The sequence below is a fragment of the Ranitomeya imitator genome, chromosome 1 (genome assembly GCF_032444005.1).
Source record: "Ranitomeya imitator isolate aRanImi1 chromosome 1, aRanImi1.pri, whole genome shotgun sequence".
Classification (NCBI taxonomy): Eukaryota; Metazoa; Chordata; class Amphibia; order Anura; family Dendrobatidae; genus Ranitomeya; species Ranitomeya imitator.
Window position 1 is genome coordinate 870,549,237 of NC_091282.1, and position 22,746 is coordinate 870,571,982.

The 22,746-nt window shown below is 44.6% G+C and overlaps 1 protein-coding gene across 1 annotated transcript in view; it reads right to left on the minus strand.

The window, feature by feature from the left end:
• PAQR3 (progestin and adipoQ receptor family member 3) overlaps positions 1-19,163 on the minus strand; it is a 42,220-nt gene extending 23,057 nt beyond the window's left edge. The window contains exons 1-3 of the mRNA XM_069742734.1: positions 19,058-19,163; positions 16,703-16,911; positions 13,206-13,368 (exon numbers count right to left, since the gene is read on the minus strand). Coding sequence (XP_069598835.1) covers positions 13,206-13,368; positions 16,703-16,887 — 348 coding nt within the window. The 5' untranslated portion in view covers positions 16,888-16,911; positions 19,058-19,163. The remainder of the gene's footprint in view (positions 1-13,205; positions 13,369-16,702; positions 16,912-19,057) is intronic.
• Positions 19,164-22,746: the final 3,583 nt, after the last annotated feature.

Here is a 22,746-nt window from a genome sequence, read left to right on the forward strand (position 1 = left end):
TCAAAACCACATTCAAGAAGTTTATTAACCCTTCAGCAGGTATTTCACAGGAATTTTTGAAATGTTTAACAAAAAATGAACATTTAACTTTTCTTCACAAAAAATTTACTTTAGCTCCAATTTATTTTACCAAGAGTAACAGGAGAAACTGGACCCCAAAAGTTGCTGTCCAATTTGTCCCGAGTACACTGATATCCCATATGTGGGGGTAAACCACTGTTTGGGCGCAAGGCAGAGCCCGGAAGGGAAGGAGCGCCGTTTGGAAGGAATGCAGACTTAGATGGAATGGTCTGCAGGCGTCACATTGCGTTTGCAGAGCCCCTGATGAACCTAAACAGTAGAAACCCCCCACAATTGACCCCATATTGGAAACTAGACCCCTCAAGGAACTTATCTAGATTTGTTGTAAGAACTTTGAACCCCCAAGTGTTTCACTACAGTTTATAACGCAGAGCCGTGAAAATAAAAAATCATTTCTTTTCCAACAAAAATTATTTTTTTAGCCCCCCAAATTTTTATTTTCCCAAGGGTAAACAGAGAAATTGGACCGCAAAAGTTGTGGTCCAATTTGTCCTGAGTACGCAGATACCCTATATGTTGGTGTAAACCCCTGTTTTGGGGCACGGGAGAGCTCGGAAGGGAAGGAGCACTGTGTTACTTTTTCAATGCAGAATTGTCTGGAATTGAGATCGGACGCCATGTCGCGTTTAGAGAGCCCCTGATGTGTCTAAACAGTGGAAACCCCCAATTCTAACTGAAACCCTAACCCAAACACACCCCTAACCCTAATCCCAAATCTTAACCATAACCCTAACCATACCCTTAACCCAAACATGCCCCTAACCATAATTCCAACCACACCCCTAACCCTGACACACCCCTAACCCTAATTCCAACCCTAACCATAACCCTAACCACACCCCTAACCTGAACATGCCCCTAACCTTAATTCCAACCCTAACCACAATCATAACCCTAACCACACCCCTAACCCTGACACACCGCTAACCCTAATCCCAACCGTAAATGTAATCCAAACCCTAACTTTAGCCCCAACCCTAACCTTAGCCCCAACCCGAACAGAAAAATGGAAATAAATACATTTTTTACATTTTATTATATTTCCCTAACTAAGAAGGTGATGAAGGGGGGTTTGATTTACTTTTATAGTGGGTTTTTTAGCAGATTTTTATGATTGGCAGCCGTCACACACTAAAAGACACTTTTTATTGCAAAAAATAGTTTTCGTCGTCTCCACATTTTGAGAGCTATAATTTTTCCATATTTTGGTCCACAGAGTCATGTGAGGTCTTGTTTAAGGCGGGACGAGTTGACGTTATTATTGGTACCATTTTCGGGCACGATACATTTTTTGATAGTTTTTTATTCCGATTTTTGTGAAGCAGAATGACCAAAAACCAGATATTCATGAATTTCTTTTGGGGGGGAGGGGGGGGGGGACGTTTATACTGTTCTACGTTTGATAAAACTGATAAAGTAGTTTTATTCTTCGGGTCAGTACGATTACAGCGATACCTCATTTATATCATTTTTTTCTGTTTTGGCGCTTTTATACGATAACTTTTATAAAAAAAATAATTATTTTGGTATCGCTTTATTCTGAGGACTATAACTTTTTTATTTTTTTGCTGATGATGCTGTATGGAGGCTCATTTTTTGCGGGACAAGATGACGTTTTCAGCGGTACCATGGTTATTTATATCTGTCTTTTTGATCGTATGTTATTCCACGTTTTGTTCAGCGGTATGATAAAGCGTTTTTTTTTTTTTTTCTTACAGTGATCACTGATGGGGTTAACTAGTGGGACAGTTTTATTGGTTGGGTCGTTACGGACGCGGCGATACTAAGTATGTGTACTTTTATTTATTTTTTTATTTAAAGAAATGTATTTATTGGATTTTTTTTTTTTTTTTAACACGTAAATATTTTTTTTTTCTACTTTGTCTCAGGGTGAGGCATCATGTTATAGGGTCAGATCGCTGATCTGACACTTTGTAGTGCACTTTGTCAGATCAGTGATCTGACAGGCACTGCAGGGAGGCTTGCTGGCACCTGCTCTGAGCAGGCGCTTGCAAGCCACCTCCCTGCAGGACCCGAAAGGAGCCCGGTGGCCATTTTGGATCCGGGGCCTGTACAGAGGAGGACATAGGAGACCCTCTGAACAATGCAATCACATCGCGTTGTTCCGAGGGTCTTAGGGATGAACGCAGGGAGCCTCCTCCCTGCGCGAGCTTCCCTATGCCGCCAGAACGCTGCGATCATGTTTGATCGCAGTGTTCCGGGGATTAATGTGCAGGGAGCGGTCCATGACCGCTCATGGCATATTGTGCCGGATGTCAGCTGTAATAATCAGCTGACACTTGGCGGCGATTGGCCGCGCTCCCCCCGTGAGCGCGGCCGATCGCCTATGACGTACTATTCAGTCCGTGGGAAGTAGGGCCTGGGTCACATGGACGGAATAGTACGTCTAATGGCAGAACGGGGATAATGAGGCAGATGGAGGCACTGTGGATGCCGTCTGACCTGTGATCTAGCGGTGTCCGTCCTTTTAAGATTGCATAAAAGTGGTGTCGGCCACAATTTTGTGCACTTCTGAAAAGTACACCGTGGAACAGAGGTCAGGAAGAGTCCGCAGTAACTCTGCTGCCTCATTATAGTGAATGGATCCATCTGGGGTTTCATCTGAATCATGTCACTCAGAGATTTAGATGGAATCCAAAAAGTAAGTGGTCATCATAGAGCGCCGGATAAATGTGATCCCAAATCTACTATATAAAGCTGAATGTGTGTATGTGTGTATGTATGTCCGGGATTGGCATCTGCACCGTCGCAGCTACAGCCACAAAATTTTGCACAGTCACACGTCTGGACCCCGAGAGCGTCATAGGCTATGTTGTGAGGCGAAATTTTAACCCCGCGCGTTCCAATTCACTAAACAATTTTGCCCCTATCTACATAATGGGGAAAAAAGTGAAAGGAAAAGTGTTGGAGGCGTTGAAGCTACAGCCACAAAATTTTGCACAGTCACACGTCTGGACCCCGAGAGCGTCATAGGCTATATTGTGAGGTGAAATTTTAACCCCGCGCGTTCCAATTCACCAAACAATTTTGCCCCTATCTACATAATGGGGAAAAAAGTGAAAGGAAAAGTGTTGGAGGTGTTGAACCTACAGCCACAAAATTTTGCACAGTCACACGTCTGGACCCCGAGAGCGTCATAGGCTATGTTGTGAGGTGAAATTTTAACCCCGCGCATTCCAATTCACCAAACAATTTTGCCCCTATCTACATAATGGGAAAAAATGAAAGGAAAAGTGTTGGAGGCAAATTGACAGCTGCCAGATGTGAACAAGGGGGACGTAAAGAATGAGAGCGATGGCGCCAAAGAGTATATACCGTACAGTTGCTAAGGTGGGGCCTCGACATGGGATACTCACCACACACGGGGATATGAACACACACACAAAATGCGCCACACACTTCCACGTGCTTGAACACATATCACCCTCAGCACACATTTCACCACACATTCTCCAACCTCGCCACATAAAAGTCGAAACACAAAAGTCGCCGCTCAAAACTCGCCACGCGCAGAACTCGCCACATGCAAAAACTAGGCTCTTGCAAAACTGGCCACAAGTGCAAAACTCACCTCATGGAAAACTCGCCACACGCAAAACTTGCACATGCGGAAAAATTGCCACATGCACAAAAGTTGCAACACATGCAAAATTTCTTCACACAAAACTTGCACATACTCAAAAGGCACCACACAAAACTCGCCACGTGCAAAACTCGCCATGCGCAAAACTTGCTGCACACAAGTTGCTACACTAACCTGTCACATGCAACTCGACACACAAAAAGTTGCTACACGCATGTTGCCACACACAACTCAACACACACAACTTGACAAACGAAACTCGCCCTAAAACACACACAAGTCTGGTCTTATCCTTCAAAAATAAAAATCTGATTAATAAGCAGACAAACTACAACAAATGTACCATAAAGGAAATACGGCAGCTGTCAGTCACATGACCTGTCTATTATGTGTATGTGTGAGCTAATATATACTGCCAGGGGGAGGGGTTCCTGCTGGCTGGGGATTTATCAGGCTGCCAATTTAGCTTACAAATACTGAGGTAAAAATACTGAGCAAATAACATGTGAACGAGGTCTAATACAGGAGGAGATGACACACAGGTATATACTATATACAGGAGAGATGACACATGTGTATACTATATAGAGGAGGAGATGACATACAGGTACATATATATACAGGAGGAGATGACATACAGGTATATACTATATACAGGAGGAGATGACACACAGGTATATACTATATACAGGAGCAGATGACCTACAGGCATATACTATATACAGGAGGAGATCACATACAGGTATATGCTATATATAGAAGATGACATGCAGGTATATACTATATACAGGAGGAGATGACACAGATATATACTATATACAGGGGAGATGACACACAGGTATATACTATATACAGGAGGAGATGACATTTAGGTATATACTATATATAGGGGAGATGACACACAGCAGGTATATAATATATACAGGGGAGATGACATACAGATGTATACTATATATAAGGGAGATGACAAACATGTATATACTGAGGTGATGAGGTGAAAATGAGAGGTGTGAGGTGAAAATGAAAAGGTGTGAGTGCAAAATGAGAGGAGTGAGGAAAAATAGTGGAGTGATCAGAAAATGACAGATGTGAAGTTGAAATGACAAGTGTTAGGGGGGAATGAGAGGAGTGAGGGAGAAAATGAGAGGTGTGAGGGGGAAAATGAAACATGTGATTGGGAAAATGAGAGGCGTGATGGGAAAATAAGACAAGTGAGGTGCTATAACTAACCACAGATATTTACTATGCCCAGGCAACGCCGGGCTCTTCAGCTAGTCTAATATATAAAGCTGAATGTGTGTATGTGTGTATGTCTGTATGTATGTCAGGGATTGGCATCTGCACCGTCGCAGCTACAGCCACAAAATTTTGCACAGTCACACGTCTGGACCCCGAGAGCGTCATAGGCTATGTTGTGAGGCGAAATTTTAACCCCGCGCGTTCCAATTACCCAAACAATTTTGCCCCTATCTACATAATGGGGAAAAAAGTGAAAGGAAAAGTGTTGGAGGCGTCGCAGCTACAGCTACAAAATTTTGCACAGTCACACGTCTGGACCCCGAGAGCGTCATAGGCTATGTTGTGAGGTGAAATTTTAACCCCGTGCTTTCCAATTCACCAAACAATTTTGCCCCTATCTACATAATGTGGAAAAAGTGAAAGGAAAAGTGTAGGAGGCAAATTGACAGCTGCCAGATGTGAACAAGGGGGACTTAAAGAATGAGAGCGATGGCGCCAAAGAGTATATACCGTACAGTTGCTAAGTTGGGGCCCCGACATGGGATACTCACCACACACGGGGATATAAACACACACACAAAATGCGCCACACACTACCACATGCTTGAACACATATTACCCTCAGCACACATTTCACCACACATACACCAACCTCGCCACATAAAAGTCGAAACACAAAAGTCGCTACTCAAAACTCGCCACGCGCAGAACTCGCCACATGCAAAAACTAGGCTCTTGCAAAACTCGCCACAAGTGCAAAACTCACCTCATGGAAAACTCGCCACATGCAAAACTTGCACACGCGGAAAAATTGCCACATGCACAAAAGTTGCAACACATGCAAAAGATGCCTCACACAAAACTTTCACATACTCAAAAGGCACCACACATAAAACTCGCCACGCGCAAAACTTGCTGCACACAACTTGCTACACTAACCTGTCACATGCAACTCGACACACAAAAAGTTGCTACACGCATGTTGCCACACAAAACTCATCTCACAAAAGTCGCTACATGCATGTCGCCACACGCAACTCAACACACACAACTTGACAAACGAAACTCGCCCTAAAACACACACAAGTCTGGTATTATCCTTCAAAAATAAAAATCTGATTAATAAGCAGACAAACTACAAGAGCAACAAATGTACCATATAGGAAATACGGCAGCTGTCAGTCACATAACCTGTCTATTATGTGTATGTGTGAGCTAATATATACTGCCAGGGGGAGGGCTTCCTGTTGGCTGGGGATTTATCAGGCTGCCAATTTAGCTTACAAATACTGAGGTAAAAATACTGAGCAAATAACGTGTGAACGAGGTCTAATACAGGAGGAGATGACACACAGGTATATACTATATACAGGAGGAGATGACACACAGGTATATACTATATACAGGAGCAGATGACCTACAGGTATATACTATATATAGGAGAAGATGATATACAGGTATATGCTATATATAGAAGATGACATGAAGGTATATACTATACACAGGAGGAGGTGACACACAGATATATACTATATACAGGGGAGATGGCACACAGGTATATACAGGAGGAGATGACATACAGGTACAGTATATACTATATATAGAAGGAGATGACATTCAGGTATATACTATATATAGGGGACATGACACACAGCAGGTATATACTATATACAGGGGAGATGACATACAGGTATATACTATATACAGGAGATGACATACAGATGTATACTATATATAAGGGAGATGACAAACATGTATATACTGAGGTGATGAGGTGAAAATGAGAGGTGTGAGGTGAAAATGAAAAGGTGTGAGTGCAAAATGAGAGGAGTGAGGAAAAATAGTGGAGTGATCAGAAAATGACAAATGTGAAGTTGAAATGACAAGTGTTAGGGGGGAATGAGAGGAGTGAGGGAGAAAATGAGAGGTGTGAGGGGGAAAATGAAACATGTGATTGGGAAAATGAGAGGCGTGATGGGAAAATAAGACAAGTGAGGTGCTATAACTAACCACAGATATTTACTATGCCCAGGCAACGCCGGGCTCTTCAGCTAGTCTACTATATAAAGCTGAATGTGTGTATGTGTGTATGTGTGTATGTCCGGGATTGGCATCTGCACCGTCGCAGCTACAGCCACAAAATTTTGCACAGTCAAACGTCTGGACCCCGAGAGCGTCATAGGCTATATTGTGAGGCGAAATTTTAACCCAGCGCGTTCCAATTCACCAAACAATTTTTCCCCTATCTACATAATGGGGAAAAAAGTGAAAGGAAAAGTGTTGGAAGCGTCGCAGCTACAGCAACAAAATTTTGCACAGTCACACGTCTGGACCCTGAGAGCGTCATAGGCTACGTTGTGAGGTGAAATTTTAACCCCGCGCTTTCCAATTCATCAAACAATTTTGCCCCTATCTACATAATGGGGAAAAAAGTGAAAGGAAAAGTGTTGGAGACGTCGCAGCTACAGAAACAAAATTTTGCACAGTCACACGTCTGGACCCTGAGAGCGTCATAGGCTACGTTGTGAGGTGAAATTTTAACCCCGCGCTTTCCAATTCACCAAACTATTTTTCCCCTATCTACATAATGGGGAAAAGTGAAAGGAAAAGTGTTGGAGGCAAATTGACAGCTGCCAGATGTGAACAAGGGGGACTTAAAGAATGAGAGCGATGGCGCAAAAGAGTATATACCGTACAGTTGCTAAGGTGGGGCCCCGACATGAGATACTCACCACACATGGGGATATGAACACACACATAAAATGCGCCACACACTACCACGTGCTTGAACACATATACCACCCTCAGCACACATTTCACCACACATACACCAACCTCGCCACATAAAAGTCGAAACACAAAAGTCGCAGCTCAAAACTCACCACGCGCAAAACTCGCCACATGCAAAAACTAGGCTCATGCAAAACTCGCCACAAGTGCAAAACTCACCTCATGGAAAACTCGCCACACGCAAAACTTGCACACGCGGAAAAATTGCCACATGCACAAAAGTTGCAACACATGCAAAAGTTGCCTCACACAAAACTTGCACATACTCAAAAGGCACCAGACACAAAACTCACCACGCGCAAAACTCGCCATGCGCAAAACTTGCTGCACACAACTTGCTACACTAACCTGTCACATGCAACTCGACACACAAAAAGTTGCTACACGCATGTTGCCACACAAAACTCAACACACACAACTTGACAAACGAAACTCGCCCTAAAACACACACAAGTCTGGTATTAGCCTTCAAAAATAAAAATCTGATTAATAAGCAGACAAGCTACAAGAGCAACAAATGTACCATATAGGAAATACAGCAGCTGTCAGTCACATGACCTGTCTATTATGTGTATGTGGGAGCTAATATATACTGCCAGGGGGAGGGCTTCCTGTTGGCTGGGGATTTATCAGGCTGCCAATTTATCTTACAAATACTGAGGTAAAAATACTGAGCAAATAACGTGTTAACGAGGTCTAATACAGGAGATCACACAGGTATATACTATATACAGGGGAGATGACACACAGATATATACAGGAGAGATGACACACAGGTATATACTATATAGAGGAGGAGATGACATACAGGTACATACTATGTACAGGAGGAGATGACATACAGGTATATACTATATACAGGAGGAGATGACACACAGGTATATACTATATACAGGAGCAGATTACCTACATGTATATACTATATACAGGAGGAGATGACATACAGGTATATACTATATACAGGAGGAGATGACACACAGATATATACTATATACAGGGGAGATGACACAGGTATATACTATATACAGGAGGAGATGACATACAGGTATATACTATACATAGGAGGAGATGACATACAGGTATATACTATATATAGGAGAAGATGACACAGGTATATACTATATACAGGGGAGATGACACACAGCAGGTATATACTATATACAGGGGAGATGACATACAGGTATATACTATATACAGGAGATGACATACAGGTGTATACTATATATAAGGGAGATGACAAACATGTATATACTGAGGTGAAAATGAGAGGTGTGAGGTGAAAATGAAAAGGTGTGAGTGCAAAATGAGAGGAGTGAGGGAAAATAGTGGAGTGATCGGAAAATGACAGATGTGAGGTCGAAATGACAAGTGTTAGGCGGGAATGAGAGGAGTGAGGGAGAAAATGAGAGGAGTGAGGGAGAAAATGAGAGGTGTGAGGGGGAAAATGAAACATGTGATTGGGAAAATGAGAGGCGTGATGGGAAAATAAGAGAATTGAGGTGCTCTAACTAACCACAGATATTTACTATGCCCAGGCAACGCCGGGCTCTTCAGCTAGTGTTATATAAAATGTTCCCTATAAAAGCTTCAACTCAATCCACAAAAAAAGCAAGTCCCCACTCAGATCCGTTAACAGAAACATAGGGGGCTTCCATGTTACTGCTAGTACAAAGGCTCTGGAAAAGCAAAATGGCTCTTCACCTGCCAAAAGAAATTCAGCAAATTCTGTGCCCCCCAAATCTAAATGTACCCCTCCCTTCTAATACCCCAGTGCACCTAAACCACATATAATTTCGCCTTTGGCATTTCTGTAGTGATAAGAGTCCGCCTAACTTACAGGTCATGTCTCCAGAAGCACGGGCTGGGCATAACATACTGGTGACTACAACGGCAGTTTGCAATTTTCACTCGGCAACATTCATTGCTGCTGGTTTCTGTAAGATAACCATGGAGTCAAAATCGTCACTACATCTGTAGATAAATTCCCAAAGGGGTATAATTTCCAAAATGGGGTCACTTCAGGGGGATTCTGCTCTTCTAGCAATAAGAGGTTCTGTATGTGGAGTCTGTTCTAGGAAAATCTGAGCTCCAGGAGGCAAATAGCGCTCCGTCCCACCCGAGTCTCTCCTTATAAGTAGTACTGTACAGCCAAATATGGGGGATTGCCACGTTCAGTAGAAATTGTGGGACAAATTCTGGTGCCATTTTAACCCACTTGTGTGAAAATGTAAAATCTGGGGCTAAAACTAAATTTTAGTGGTAAAAATGTAGTTATTTTTTCTTCACTGCTCAATGGCACAAAATTCTATGATCTATATGGGGTATTGACACACTCAGGACAAAATGGACCTCAGTTTGTTGGAAAAAAATTTCTTATTAGGCGTTACAAAAATTAAAAACTTAGGTGTAAAAACATTTTTGTGAGGAAAATGTGATTTTAGTATTTTACCTGCTCCATGTTATAAACCTTTGCGAACAATCTGGGGGTTCAAGGTGCTTACCATGCATCTAAATACATTCCTTGAGGGGTCACTTGTGGGGGTTTCCACTGTTTAGGCACATCAGGGCCTCTCCAAATGGGACATGACGTGAGCTAATGATTCCAAGAAATTTTACATTCAGATGATGCTCCTTCCCTTCCAAGCTCTGCCGTGCGCCCAAACAGTGGTTTTCTCCCTCATATGGGGTATCGGCATAGTCAGGAGAAATTGCACAACAAGTTTTGGGGTCCAGTTTTTCCTTGTTATCTTTAAAAAATGTTGGATCTGAAGTAATTTTTTGCTTGACATATCTCTGTGATTTAAGGGCATGAAAATTCAAAGTTGGAAAATTGCAAAATTTTAATACATTTTCACCAAATTTCCGTCTTTTTTCACAAATAAACTCAAGTCATATCAAAGAAATTTTGCCACTACCGTGAAGTACAATATGTAAAGAGAAAACATTCTAAGAATCACCGCGATCCACAGAAGTGTTCCAGAGTCATTACCTCATAAGGGGACAGTGGTCAGAATTGCAAAAATTGGCCTGGTTATTAACGTGCAAACCCCCTGGGGGGTAAAGGGGTTAACACTTATAAGAAGGGCACAGGAGAGCGTTAGATTAGTGAATCGAGGTGATAGGCTTGTAATAATAATAATCCTTATTTTTTTTAATAATATACGCATTGGTGATAAAGCTGGACAAAAATATGTCCCTAGGTGCTCCATTCAGGATGGATTATTGAGGAGAAAGTTTAGTTACAGGGAGACTGATCAGAAGAGGGTTGGTTGCAGTAGTCCAGACGAGAGTGAATAAGAGTTATGGTTAAACCACCCAAGGAAATTGAAAAGTTGGGTATAAGTAGGTTAGTAACGGGAGGAAACAAAAAGAGCTCAGCTTTGGAGAGATTGAGTTTCAGACAGAGGGAGGGCATGACGGTAGAGACATCAGACAAACAATTCCTGGTATTTTGTATTAAAGTGGGGGTCCTATCAGGTGAAGAGGTGCATAACTGGGTGTCATCAGCATAGAGATGCTACTGGAAACCAAATGGACTGATAGTTTGACCAATGGGGGCAGGTATATAAAAGACATGAGTAGAGGGCCTAGGATCGAGCCTTGAGGAACCCAGATAGCAATTCGAAGAGTAGAGGAAGAAGAGCCGGAAAAAGATATTGTGAAGGAGTGGTAGAGAGGTAAGAGGACGATGTTCTTGAGGCTGATAGAGTGGAGCATGGTGAGGAGGAGCTGGTGATCCACAGTATCAAATGCTGCAGAGAGATCTAGGAGAAACAGCAGAGTGGTGACCATTGGATTTAGCAGTTAATAGGTCATCAGAGACTTTAGCAATGGCAGTTTCAGCAGAGTGTGAGGGGTGGAAACCAGATTGTAAAGGGTCGAGAAGGAAGTTATCTGAGAGCTAGCAGATGAGACAGGAGTGGACAAAGCGTTCTAGGAGTCGATAAAGGGAAGATTACTGACAGTTCTGTAGCTTGCAGTGCAGTTCTGGTCCAGGGATGGCTTTTTAAGTAAAGGGGTTATGATGGAGTGTTTGAATGAATAGTGAAAGATACCGAAGAAAGAGAAGTTAAATATTTTAGTTAGGTGGGTAGTGACAATTGGGGAGAAGGATTGAAGGAGATTTGAAGGAATATGGTCACCGGTGAAGGCTGTAGGGCGAGAAGAAGAAAGGAACCTAGTCACTTCTTCGGTGACAGGTAGTAGGTAGGTGTAATATTATTATTATTATTATTATTATTATTAATAATAATAATAATAATTCGCTTTCCTCATGTGCAGGCATTGCAGGACCTTCGGTATCCATGGTTACGACCACTGATATAGTGAGTTAGTTAGCTAGTTGCTATTAGTCATAACCATGGATACCTAAGGTCCTGCAATGCCTGCACATAAGGAAAGCGACATAGCAAATCAGAAAAACTATACATTCCTAGTTGGAGGCATTTGCTAATATAATCACACCTACTACATATTGGGATAGGATCTTGGAAACGGGTGTACGCCTTTAACTTCTTTTTGAGCAGCATCAGCATTAAATTTAAATTTCCCAATTATATGAATCTATAATCGTGCTTAGATCTGTTTGCTATTCCAGGAAACAAACATTTGGCGACTGACATATGCATCTGGATTGCAAAATAACAGCAATTATGCCATGGTTTCTCAGGAACACTGCCGGAAACTGGTGCCTGGCTATGTGTCATTTGCAGCAGGTCATAACACCCAAATGTGCTTTACTAATTACTAAAGACGCCTGTCTTGAAGGGTTTGAATAATCCTGAGACTGCAGTAGTCATTAAAACTGACATTTTGCGTAGAATTTAGAGAAGCCACGTATTAGCCAGTTTGGGCTATTTAACAACCTTCCCAACGTAGGACATATTGGTATGTCAGCTTTTCAGGTATGTCCCCACAAATGGACGTACCAGTACGTCATGGAGATTATATGGAGCTGTGCCTGCACAATCACCACCAGGAGCTTGGCTTAACTGATAGCGGAACAGCCAGGGCCACTGAGTTCTAACTTTCTGATCCTTACGTTTCCCAACCTGAACTGTACAGGAGACCAATAAATAGATATTGGTCTTGGTTTTGAAAAGTGCTGTGTATTGTTGAGTGCACGTGCCTGGTTAGGGTGTTTTCTGAGCATACTTAGGAATCTTTGGCATGCTCGCCTACTATGATCGAGTCGATGTTATCCGAGCTAGTACTGTGTAATGGATAGAGTGGTGTCTACTCGAATCACAAAACAAGCCATGTAACTGATAGGTGCCCACTACATGGTAACCACATAGGACCGTTTTCCTCTGGAACTGTGGCTTCCACTTTACTAAACCTATGGCTCTTCATTTAGGCTCTCTATCCACTGCTGAACTTTGTTTTGCCACTACACAGTGAATCATCATCCCTGAGATACAGAGCAAGAGGAATTGCAGTGATCACGTAGGTATGGGCTCCTTTAAAAACTTAAAAGCAAATAAGTGCTTACCTGGAAACAAAACAGGCAAATGGAACAGATCACAAAGTCTTCCCTGGAAGCATTCACTGATGGCAGAACTGACATCATGTCATAAACACCCAGAGTGAAGAAGAGCAAAAAACCCAACAAATGGCTCCAAATGTTGACAGTCTCATTGGATAAAATGAAGAGGCTGCAGAAAGATCCCAATGTTAGCCTATTAGACACATTTGTGAAATACTAGTACACACAATATTACATGACGTAAACTCCCCTGCCCTCATAAGCGCAGCATTTTGTGCAGTTATGAATTGTATTGCAGGAGTCCTATGGTTTGCTGTAACATAAGGGATTTAAAGGGAACCTGTCAGCAGGTTTTTAGACCCCAAACTAATGTCATCAATGTGAAGTCCCTGTAATGCTGATTATGGCCATACCTTTGTTTTAGAAATCTGTGTCTCCGTTTTGGATAATCCATGGGTGAGTTTTTCTCTCCCTCCTTCTCCATTGCTGCTGGCCTCTGCCAGTGAATGACATGCACTCGTCTCCGTGACCTTCTCCTTCCTGCAATATCTCACAAGAGCTGTCATTCCCATGGTGGTCCTGATAATCCAGACCAGGACTACAAATCTACGCATGCACCGCCCCCTGGACTACAGTGCTTGTGTGGGGAGAAGGTCATAGAGAAGAGGGACATGTCATTTACTGACAGGAGGTCAGAGAGCATTAAATGCTGTCCCAGCCCCTGCACTGATGGCTCATTTGCACACAAATTTGCTGGTGGATTTCCCTAAAACAGAGAAACAGACTTCTAATTCAAAAGAAAGTGACCTTGCAGTGTACATAGATGACCTTAGTTTAGGGTCTCAAAACCTGCTGACAGGTCCCCTTTAAAAAAAAAAAAAAAAAATACTATTTACATAATATGTATGATTTACCTAAATTAATGGAAAGAAAAATAAGGAGTTGTGTGTGGAAATGTCTTCTTTTGCACCAGTTTTAATAAATTTGTTTTAATAAATTCCTTTCAATATGGTGAATAATCAGATTTTTTCATAAGGCATACTTCTTATCTTTGTAAAACTGCAGGATATCCGTTTTTTTTTTTTATGCACACTGCGGGGCTGGGATTCACAAGCTGAGTGGCCGCACAGGTGCAGTCTGCGAGACGGCATCTGAGGTCAGACGGCAGCGCTCACTGCGCCTGCCCTAGGCAGAACAAACAGCGCAGGCGCCAGATTTGACTTGAAAACAGCGCGGAGGGGGTGGCGTCCGGCGCCGAAGAAGCCTTGAGTGACGGCAATGTGGCGTGTGCAGCAGGGGGGTTAAGACCTGCCTCCACGACTAAAGACAGGTATTTTTGGGAAATTATAAAACGCTTTATTTCTGCTTTGACTGCACCAATAACTAAAAGAGCCACCTTGTCAGAATGCAGCATTACTGCTGCACAAGGTGGCTCTTTTAGTTTCTAACGGCTGGAGGGGGTGACAGAGGCCCTTTAATTTCTCCATCCTCTCTACACCTGCGACATGATTCTTTCATGCGAGACAATTGGATCACTGTAAACTGACACTCTGATCAAAAATGAGTGAGAGAAAATATATGTTTGTATGAGCGGGCCCTAAGAGACATAATGAGTCTGCATGTTATGTTATTGCAGCAAGCTAGCAGACTAAAGGGATTGTCCATGTTTGGGATCCTTTTTCCTTACTTAAAGGGGTTATCCCACAAACAAAAGTAAACTTTAATCAGTAGATCTTGGAATAAAAATAAGTTTCACAATAAGTTTCCTGTGCTGAGATAATCTTATAAGTATGCCCCTGCTGTGTACTGTGTAATGTCTGTGTCTGACCGTACAGGAACATGGCCTGATCATACCACAGCTCCTGGGCAGGGGAGGAAACAAAAGAGTATACAGACAAGACAGTACGGGATCACAGCTGCCGCTTTCTGTGTGGTAAAGTATTTTCCTGTTTAAAAACTTGTTTAACCTCACAGAAAGAATCAGCTGTGATCCTATACTGTCCTATCTGTATACTCGTTTGCTTCCTCCCCTGCCTAGGAGCTGTGGTATCATCACAGTCAGACACAGCCATTACGGAGGGGCCCAAATAGAAGATTATCTCAGCACAGGAACATGTGAAACATCCAATTGTGGAGTTTATTTGTATTCTGAAATTAATTAAAATGTACTTTGTTCATGTGACAACCCATTTAAATACACGCAAATCATTTACAATTGGGTTTTTGGTAAAAATGTTTGCCTTCAATAGCTGCTATGTAGCACTATCTGCTGCTGGGTGCAGAGAGAGCTACCTGAATCCGTCAGTGAGCTCACTATGATGGCCAGTTTGGAATTCTTGCCTGAACCTCTCAGAGACCCCAAATCCAGTTCTGCATCACTTAGGCTACTTTCACACTTCCGTCTTCTGGGCTCCGTCGCAATCCGTCAGCAAATGTGCCCGCAGGATGCGTTTTTTGCCCATAGACTCGTATTAGCGACGGATCGCGACGGATGGGCACACGTCGCATCCATCGTGCGACAGATCCGTCGTGTTTTGGCGGACGCGACGCACAAAAACGCATGCGCGGCCGGAACTCAACCCCCTCCTCCCCGCTCATCACAATGGGCAGCAAATGCGTTGTAAAACTGCATCCGCTGCCCACGTTGTGCTAAATTTAGCACAACGTCCGTCGGTACGTCGGGCCAACGGTTTGCGACGGCCCCGCACCGACACAAGTGTGAAAGTAGCCTTACTGGGCTGCATTGCTGCAACTTTGATAACATCACTGTTTTATCTGCCACAGATCTACAAGGTTTCTGAATGCTGAGCTCTGTATAACCTCACCCACACCACTGATTGGCAGCTTTGTGTGTACACTGTGCATAGGCAGAAAGCTGCCGATCAGTGGTGGAGGTCTGGTTGGACTACATGGCAGCAAGTTTGCTAGTCTTCTAGTGGAAATCTCCTGCTGATAAAACAGTGATTTTATAAAACAAAACAAAATACTTACACTAAGCAGCCCAGTGACACATTGATGGAACAGGGTCTCTGTCTCTACATTATGCTGCTCTCAGATTAGGTGGCAAAAACCAGATGATAAGAAAATTAAAGGGAAACTTTGCTGGTGAGATTCCCCATTACAGCGTTTCACCACGTCATGGCACAATAAGGCTATGTGCACACGTAGAAATGGTCCACTGCGGAATTTTCCGCAGCGGATTTGAGAAATCCGCAGTGCAAAAACACTGTTTTCCTGCGGATTTATCGCAGATTTACCGCGGTTTTTGTTTTTTGGATTCCGCTGCGGCTTTCTATTATGGAGCAGGTGTAAAACCGCTGCGGATTCCGTACAAAGAATTGACATGCAGCATGTGCACTGCGGATTGCATTTACCATAGGTTTACATTGAACTGTAAACGCATGGTAAACTGCTGCGGATCCACAGCAAAATCTGCAGCGTGTGCACATACCCTAACAGTAGTAAGTAACCGCCCCATTAAAAGCAGGCAATACTTATCTGACCTCTTCAGACACAGACGGGACGGAAGATATGCCCTGTAGCCATCAGTAATGTACGGATTGTCTTTCAGGAAGATGGGGATCTGTTCATAGGTGTAAAGTCGGATTCCCCTGGGGAGCAGGACTGGCCAGTACTGGTAACTGCCCAGTTCTATGTAATGGGCACTCTTAAGCAGTTTATGGTGCATGGTGGAAGAGTTTCTACACCAGTTCTAGAAAACAGAAGATGAAAACACATAGATCAGTGGAAACAACGCACACCGTCTGTCCTGCTACAATGGTACAGGTAAAAGGTCTGACTGTACGGGCACCGGCTCCATTCCATTAGTCAACACTGAGATGGGTTTTCCCACTAAATATATTTAGCCCTATTAATAACATAGATGACTATGATCAAATGGGTTAAGGCAATCAAGACCCCCATTATGATGAGAATGGTGGGGTTCATCTGTGAGTGACAAACTACTGATGATAGAGCGCCATCGTCTGGTAAGAAGTCTGCAGTGTTTAAAGTTTTCGTCCCTGAATGACTTTCCTGACCACTGAACATGAATGGCCGGGCTGAATGACTGCAATAGCCCAGGTGGGCTAAATGTGTATGGCTGCATCTGAGTAAGGGTCTGCTTACAGTTGACCACCTGAGGCACTAGAAGACCAGCGATCAGCAACTTGTTTGCTGGTGGTATAATAGATTATTTATGATGCACACTGAACAATCACTAACCGATCACACAGTGCACACAGGAAGCCATTGTCCACAGCAGATCTGCAGCGACAGGCACGGGGTCTTCTGCTGACCCCTGGCTGTCATGCCAATCCTTCGGCACACCGCGATCATGTGACAGGGGCGCCAGAGGATGGTATTTAAGTAAATAAGGCAGCACACTGCAGCACTAAAATATGCAAACATGAAACACGCAAATTGAACTGCATTACTGCACTAGAAATATGAAAAATGAGAGCGTTTAGCGCATAAAAATGGCCAATTTTATGTGTACCTGGTAGCCACTTTACGGCATCTCTCTTATACCAGGTCCTACACTTGCCTTACCTCGCTGAGAATAAACGTCTCCATCTGAATGGGTGCATGTGAAACCTCTTCCTAGACTAAAATTCTCTCTCTCTGTGGAGGGGTATTGGACCTAAGGCAAGTGTAGGACCTGGTATAAGAGAGATGCCGTAAAGGGGCTACCAGGTACACATAAAATTGGCCATTTTTATGCGCTAAACGCTCCATTTTTCATATTTCTAGTGCAGTAATGCAGTTCAATTTGCGTGTTTCATGTTTGCATATTTTAGCGCTGCAGTGTGCTGCCTTATTTACTTGACTATATATGAGTTGGCGACTCTAGGTTCAGCACCTGTTCACACTTAGTCTATGTTTGGATGTGACGGTCAGTCTTTTGAAAAAGAGGATGGTGTTTGTGATGAGATTCCCTTAAACGCAAGTTAAATGCCGCTGTTAGTGACTGACAGCGGCAATAACCAAGTTAATCGTGATCCACCCGCGGCTGTTAAGGGCACATCAGAGCTGTACAGATCAGCTGTCAAGTGCCTGAAACCAGAGCCCACATCAAAGCGAGGGAGGCGACCTATGACGTACCTATACGTCATAGGTCGTAGAGGGGTTGTCTGGTCTTGAAGTAGTTTGCAGTCACACCGAGTGCAGGAGGGTTCTCCGGTAACAGTGCCGGCCACATGACCACAAATAAGCGATATGCGCACTTCCAGCCACAATCGACTAGACTGTTCAGTGTTATCCAATACACCTGCATGGGGCGAGGCCGTGCCCACCTAGCCAGAATGTGGCCGGGAGTACCCTTCAGTCACATGACCGCCGTTCCCAGGGCTGACACCGGAGAACGCTCACAGTGCGCACTATATGACGAGTCACAAGTCTGCGGTCAGTGACTGCAAACACGTCGCTCAAGACCGGACCACCCCATAAGTGTGGACTTCCTGATCGCTGGGGCCCCCACCCACTGATCCCGAGAACTGGGGCACTGAAAAGCCCCCTGTGCAGAGGCTGATCAGCCGCTCCATTCACTCTTATAGGACTGCTAGAAATAGAGGAGCGCTGCGCTCGCCCATATACATGGATGGAGTCACACCATGGGCGCTAAAGATTGGGGGGTATCCCCTATCCATCACAGAGAGGGAGCACACGTGATACACCGTTATGCTTCATGTAACGGGCCCATTCCTGTATAACAGAGACAAGGATGAGCACGGCGGGTACAGTGCCAGCTACACAGGGCACAGTCCAGAGCAAAGTTCATGGTGAGGCTGCGGCGGACAATGGCGCCGGCACGTGTCAGCATTCCCCGGAGGGGCACGGAGCGCACCGGCCACACTCACCCTCCGGTCTCTGCCCTGCTCCTCGCTGCGCCCTCATAGAACATAAGAACACTGACTGTAGCCTCCTGCTCCGTCTGCTCGTACGTGGCCAGCCAGCTGCAGCCGTGACGTCATCACGCCCCGCCGCTTTCTCCAGCTGTTTAAAGCGGCAGTACCCAGATACACGGGAGGCTGAACAGCTCCCGAGGAGTAACGTGGCGGCGGCTGTTACTGCTGCCAGGCACAGGGGGCGTGTGTACTGTGACAGGAGTGCGGACCCCCAGGGCTGCTGCGGGGACCCCAGGGCTGCTGCGGGGACCCCCAGGGCTGCTGCGGACCCCCAGGGCTGTGCGGACCCCCAGGGCTGCTGCGGACCCCCAGGGCTGCTGCGGGGACCCCCAGGGCTGCTGCGGGGACCCCCAGGGCTGCTGCGGACCCCCAGGGCTGCTGCGGACCCCCAGGGCTGCTGCGGGGACCCCCAGGGCTGCTGCGGACCCCCAGGGCTGTGCGGACCCCCAGGGCTGCTGCGGGGACCCCCAGGGCTGCTGCGGACCCCCAGGGCTGCTGCTACAGGCGAGCAGGCGCATATCAACGTTGGTTCCCCGCTATCCGGGCGCAGTTTAGCGATTCCGGACGCTTTCTCCTGATTCGTCAATTGCGACTGTCATAAAAGTTGCCAAATTTGGCGCAACCCTTCTCCAATCCCCCCTTGTACGTTTTTAAGTTCGCCATCAAATTGGAGCATTTTTGGGGGAGTTTTTTCTCCAAAAGTCAGAAAATCCGAGACTGGAACAAAGTCCTTTCTTTTTTTTTTACTTTGCGCCAAGCTAATGAATCGCGGGCACCATTTTTAGGAATCTGGAGCAAAAACTGGCAACTATTGCCACAAGACAAAAAAATACAGTACTTAAAAAAAACTATATGCTGAATCGGGGCCAAATGTTTCCCCCCCAAAAAATGAAAAGACGCAAAAAATGTGCACCGTTTGTTAGTCTCACCCCAGATTCGGCGTGAGATGGGGGTCTGGGAGCTGAGGCAGTGTGGGGCATGGCGTAAAGATGTTTTTAATTTCATGGGGCAAATCATGAGGCATGAGAAGGGGGCTGGGGCTTTGTACGCCGATGTTCATGAAATGCGTGCAGGAATAAGATGTGCCGAAGGCATTAGAGGCCCACGCCGCCGAATGAACTCGTCGCATCTTGTCAGTACGTGACCGCAGACTTGTGAATCCTCTGGAGCGGGTGGTCATCTGGCCGCAAGTTTGCGAGTTGCATACTTCTGGCCACAGTCCGACCAGACATGCCTGCCTCACTCCATGCATGTCTAGTCTGCACGTGACCGCATCATTTATACAAATCACAATCTTGTGCTCCTGCCGCCCCTGACACTGAAGAATCCTCACAGTACGCCGTGTGCACGCTGTCTGCAGTCCCATTTTAATCCTGAGCCCAGCAGTCAAGATACCGTTGGCTATCACGTGTGTGTAAGATATTCACCTGCTTTGGTAGGTGAAGTTGATTCGCAATCACTTCTACTAGAATATAATACTATACTATAATATATATAATGTAAGATTGATATTCCAGAAGTTTAACTGACTTGCGTTTTATATTGTGGTGTTTCTGACCAATGAAGTATATATACGTCATGGGGATCGCCAAACTTAAAGGTCATGCGTGGGCGATTGCCACCGGATGTTCAACTGGTATGATGGCTGACACCTGGCACTCACTGCCAGAAGCAGTGCCGCACTGCTTGCAGCAATTTAACCCCCTAAATGCTGCAATTGATATCAATTGCAGCATTTAGAAGGCCCCCTCTGCCATTCGATCGGCACCCTCGCGATATTATCACAAGGGGACGATGGTTGCCATCATCTTGATGACATCGGGGTCACCAGAGTAGGCAAACTTGTTACACCGTGCTCAGAGCATTGTGTATTAAGATTGTGTGTCAGTGCAGCACTGACAGTTTACAAAGCATGGCAATGCTCGTGCATTGCTATGCTTTATAAGCGCTCCGAGCTGTCAAAGTGAAAACCCCATAGAGCAACTAATGGTATGTGCACATGATCAGGAATTGACAGTGCTTTGGATGCAGCGCACGTCCACTGCGTCCAAAGCGATGCCGGCTATTGAACGCAGGTGAATCCGATTGTGTTTATTGAACTGTGCGGATTCACCCCGTCCAATACATTGCACGAGTGACATACTGCGGTCTGGTAAGACGCTCTACATGTTCATCTCTGCTGGTGATCTGCAGGCATCTATGGACACATAGTGGACATGGGATTTCTTGAAATCCCATCCACTATTCTGTAACATCTGGACGCTGCGGATGTATGCAGCATCCAGCCTGCAGCATTTACTGATCTTATGCATGTACCTTTATTGAAGAAAAAAAAAAGGGAAAAATATGGAATGGGTACAAAAACGCTGCAGATTCACAAAAAAGAAGTGACATGCTACTTCTTTTAAACCGCAGCGTTTCCGCAGCGGATTTTCCGCAAAGTGTGCACAGCATTTTTTTTTTCTCATTGATTTACATTGTACTGTAAATCAATTGTGGATCTGCAGCATTTCTGCACCTCAAAAAACGCTGCGGATCTGCAGAGAATCCGCAACGTGTGCACATACCCTAAGGGCTCATACTCACTTGCGAGAAACTCAGATGAGTCTCGCATGTTAATACCCGGCGCTGCTGCCGGCAGTCAGAACAGAGCGTGCGGCCATATAGGTATACATGCTGTCGCACGCTCCGCTCCTGAGTGCCGGGTTCAGTGCCGGGTATTGACGTGCGAGACTCATCTGAGTTTCTCGCAAGTGAGTATGAACCCTAAGTGACAAACTCTCACACACACTTCTCTACCAGTGATCGAATTGCGATTTCTGCAAATCATCTGCCTGTCTTTTAGGTCTGTAGCGTGGTAGTTCTCCTTTTATATTTTTCAACTCATGTATAACTCAGACAGGGTCACGCACAGAGTCTGTCTAACCGTCAGCTGCTTCATGAAAAATTGGAGTCATAGAATCTGCCATAAAGTATATAGAAAAAAATCATTTTATTAGTACAAAAAGACATTGTGAATCACACAGAGTAATCTATAAAATCAGTCATTACAGAAATATTATAGGTAAATTTAAGCGAAGGACGCAGGATAAAATAATAAGTCAGGAGAACATCAGTAAATGACTGGCAGGATCAAGTTCATAAGGCAACCAGGCCTAGCTGTATAATGTAATGTGCCTATAAGTAGTGGACAATATAATAGAAGGTCACAGACTGATCCTTACCCATGTCGGTTACCGTGATATCTCTTGACCACCAGCCCCTATGCCCGTTTCGTGTAGGCTTCTTCGCGGGGCCGTGGCTATATGTGTGTCAGCTAAGATATATATATATATCATGAGCACCAGCTGTTACAAGTCTCGGACATTACGTACGGCGCATGCGCACGCCGACATGGCTAAGTAAGGATCAGTCTGTGACACAAACTTCAGATTTTTTTTTTACAAATAAAGACAAGTCATATTGAAGAAATGTTATCACTATCATGAAGTTGTAGGGTGGAGAGCCAAGCTAACGGTCTCTCCAGCGTATCTGGGCCGGAATCATCAAGGCTTTCACCAGTGTTTCAGGGGGAAGAGATTGTGGACTGGAGCAGTTCAGGGCACCTGACTGTTGTGAATTCTGTTGTCGAACACCCTCCT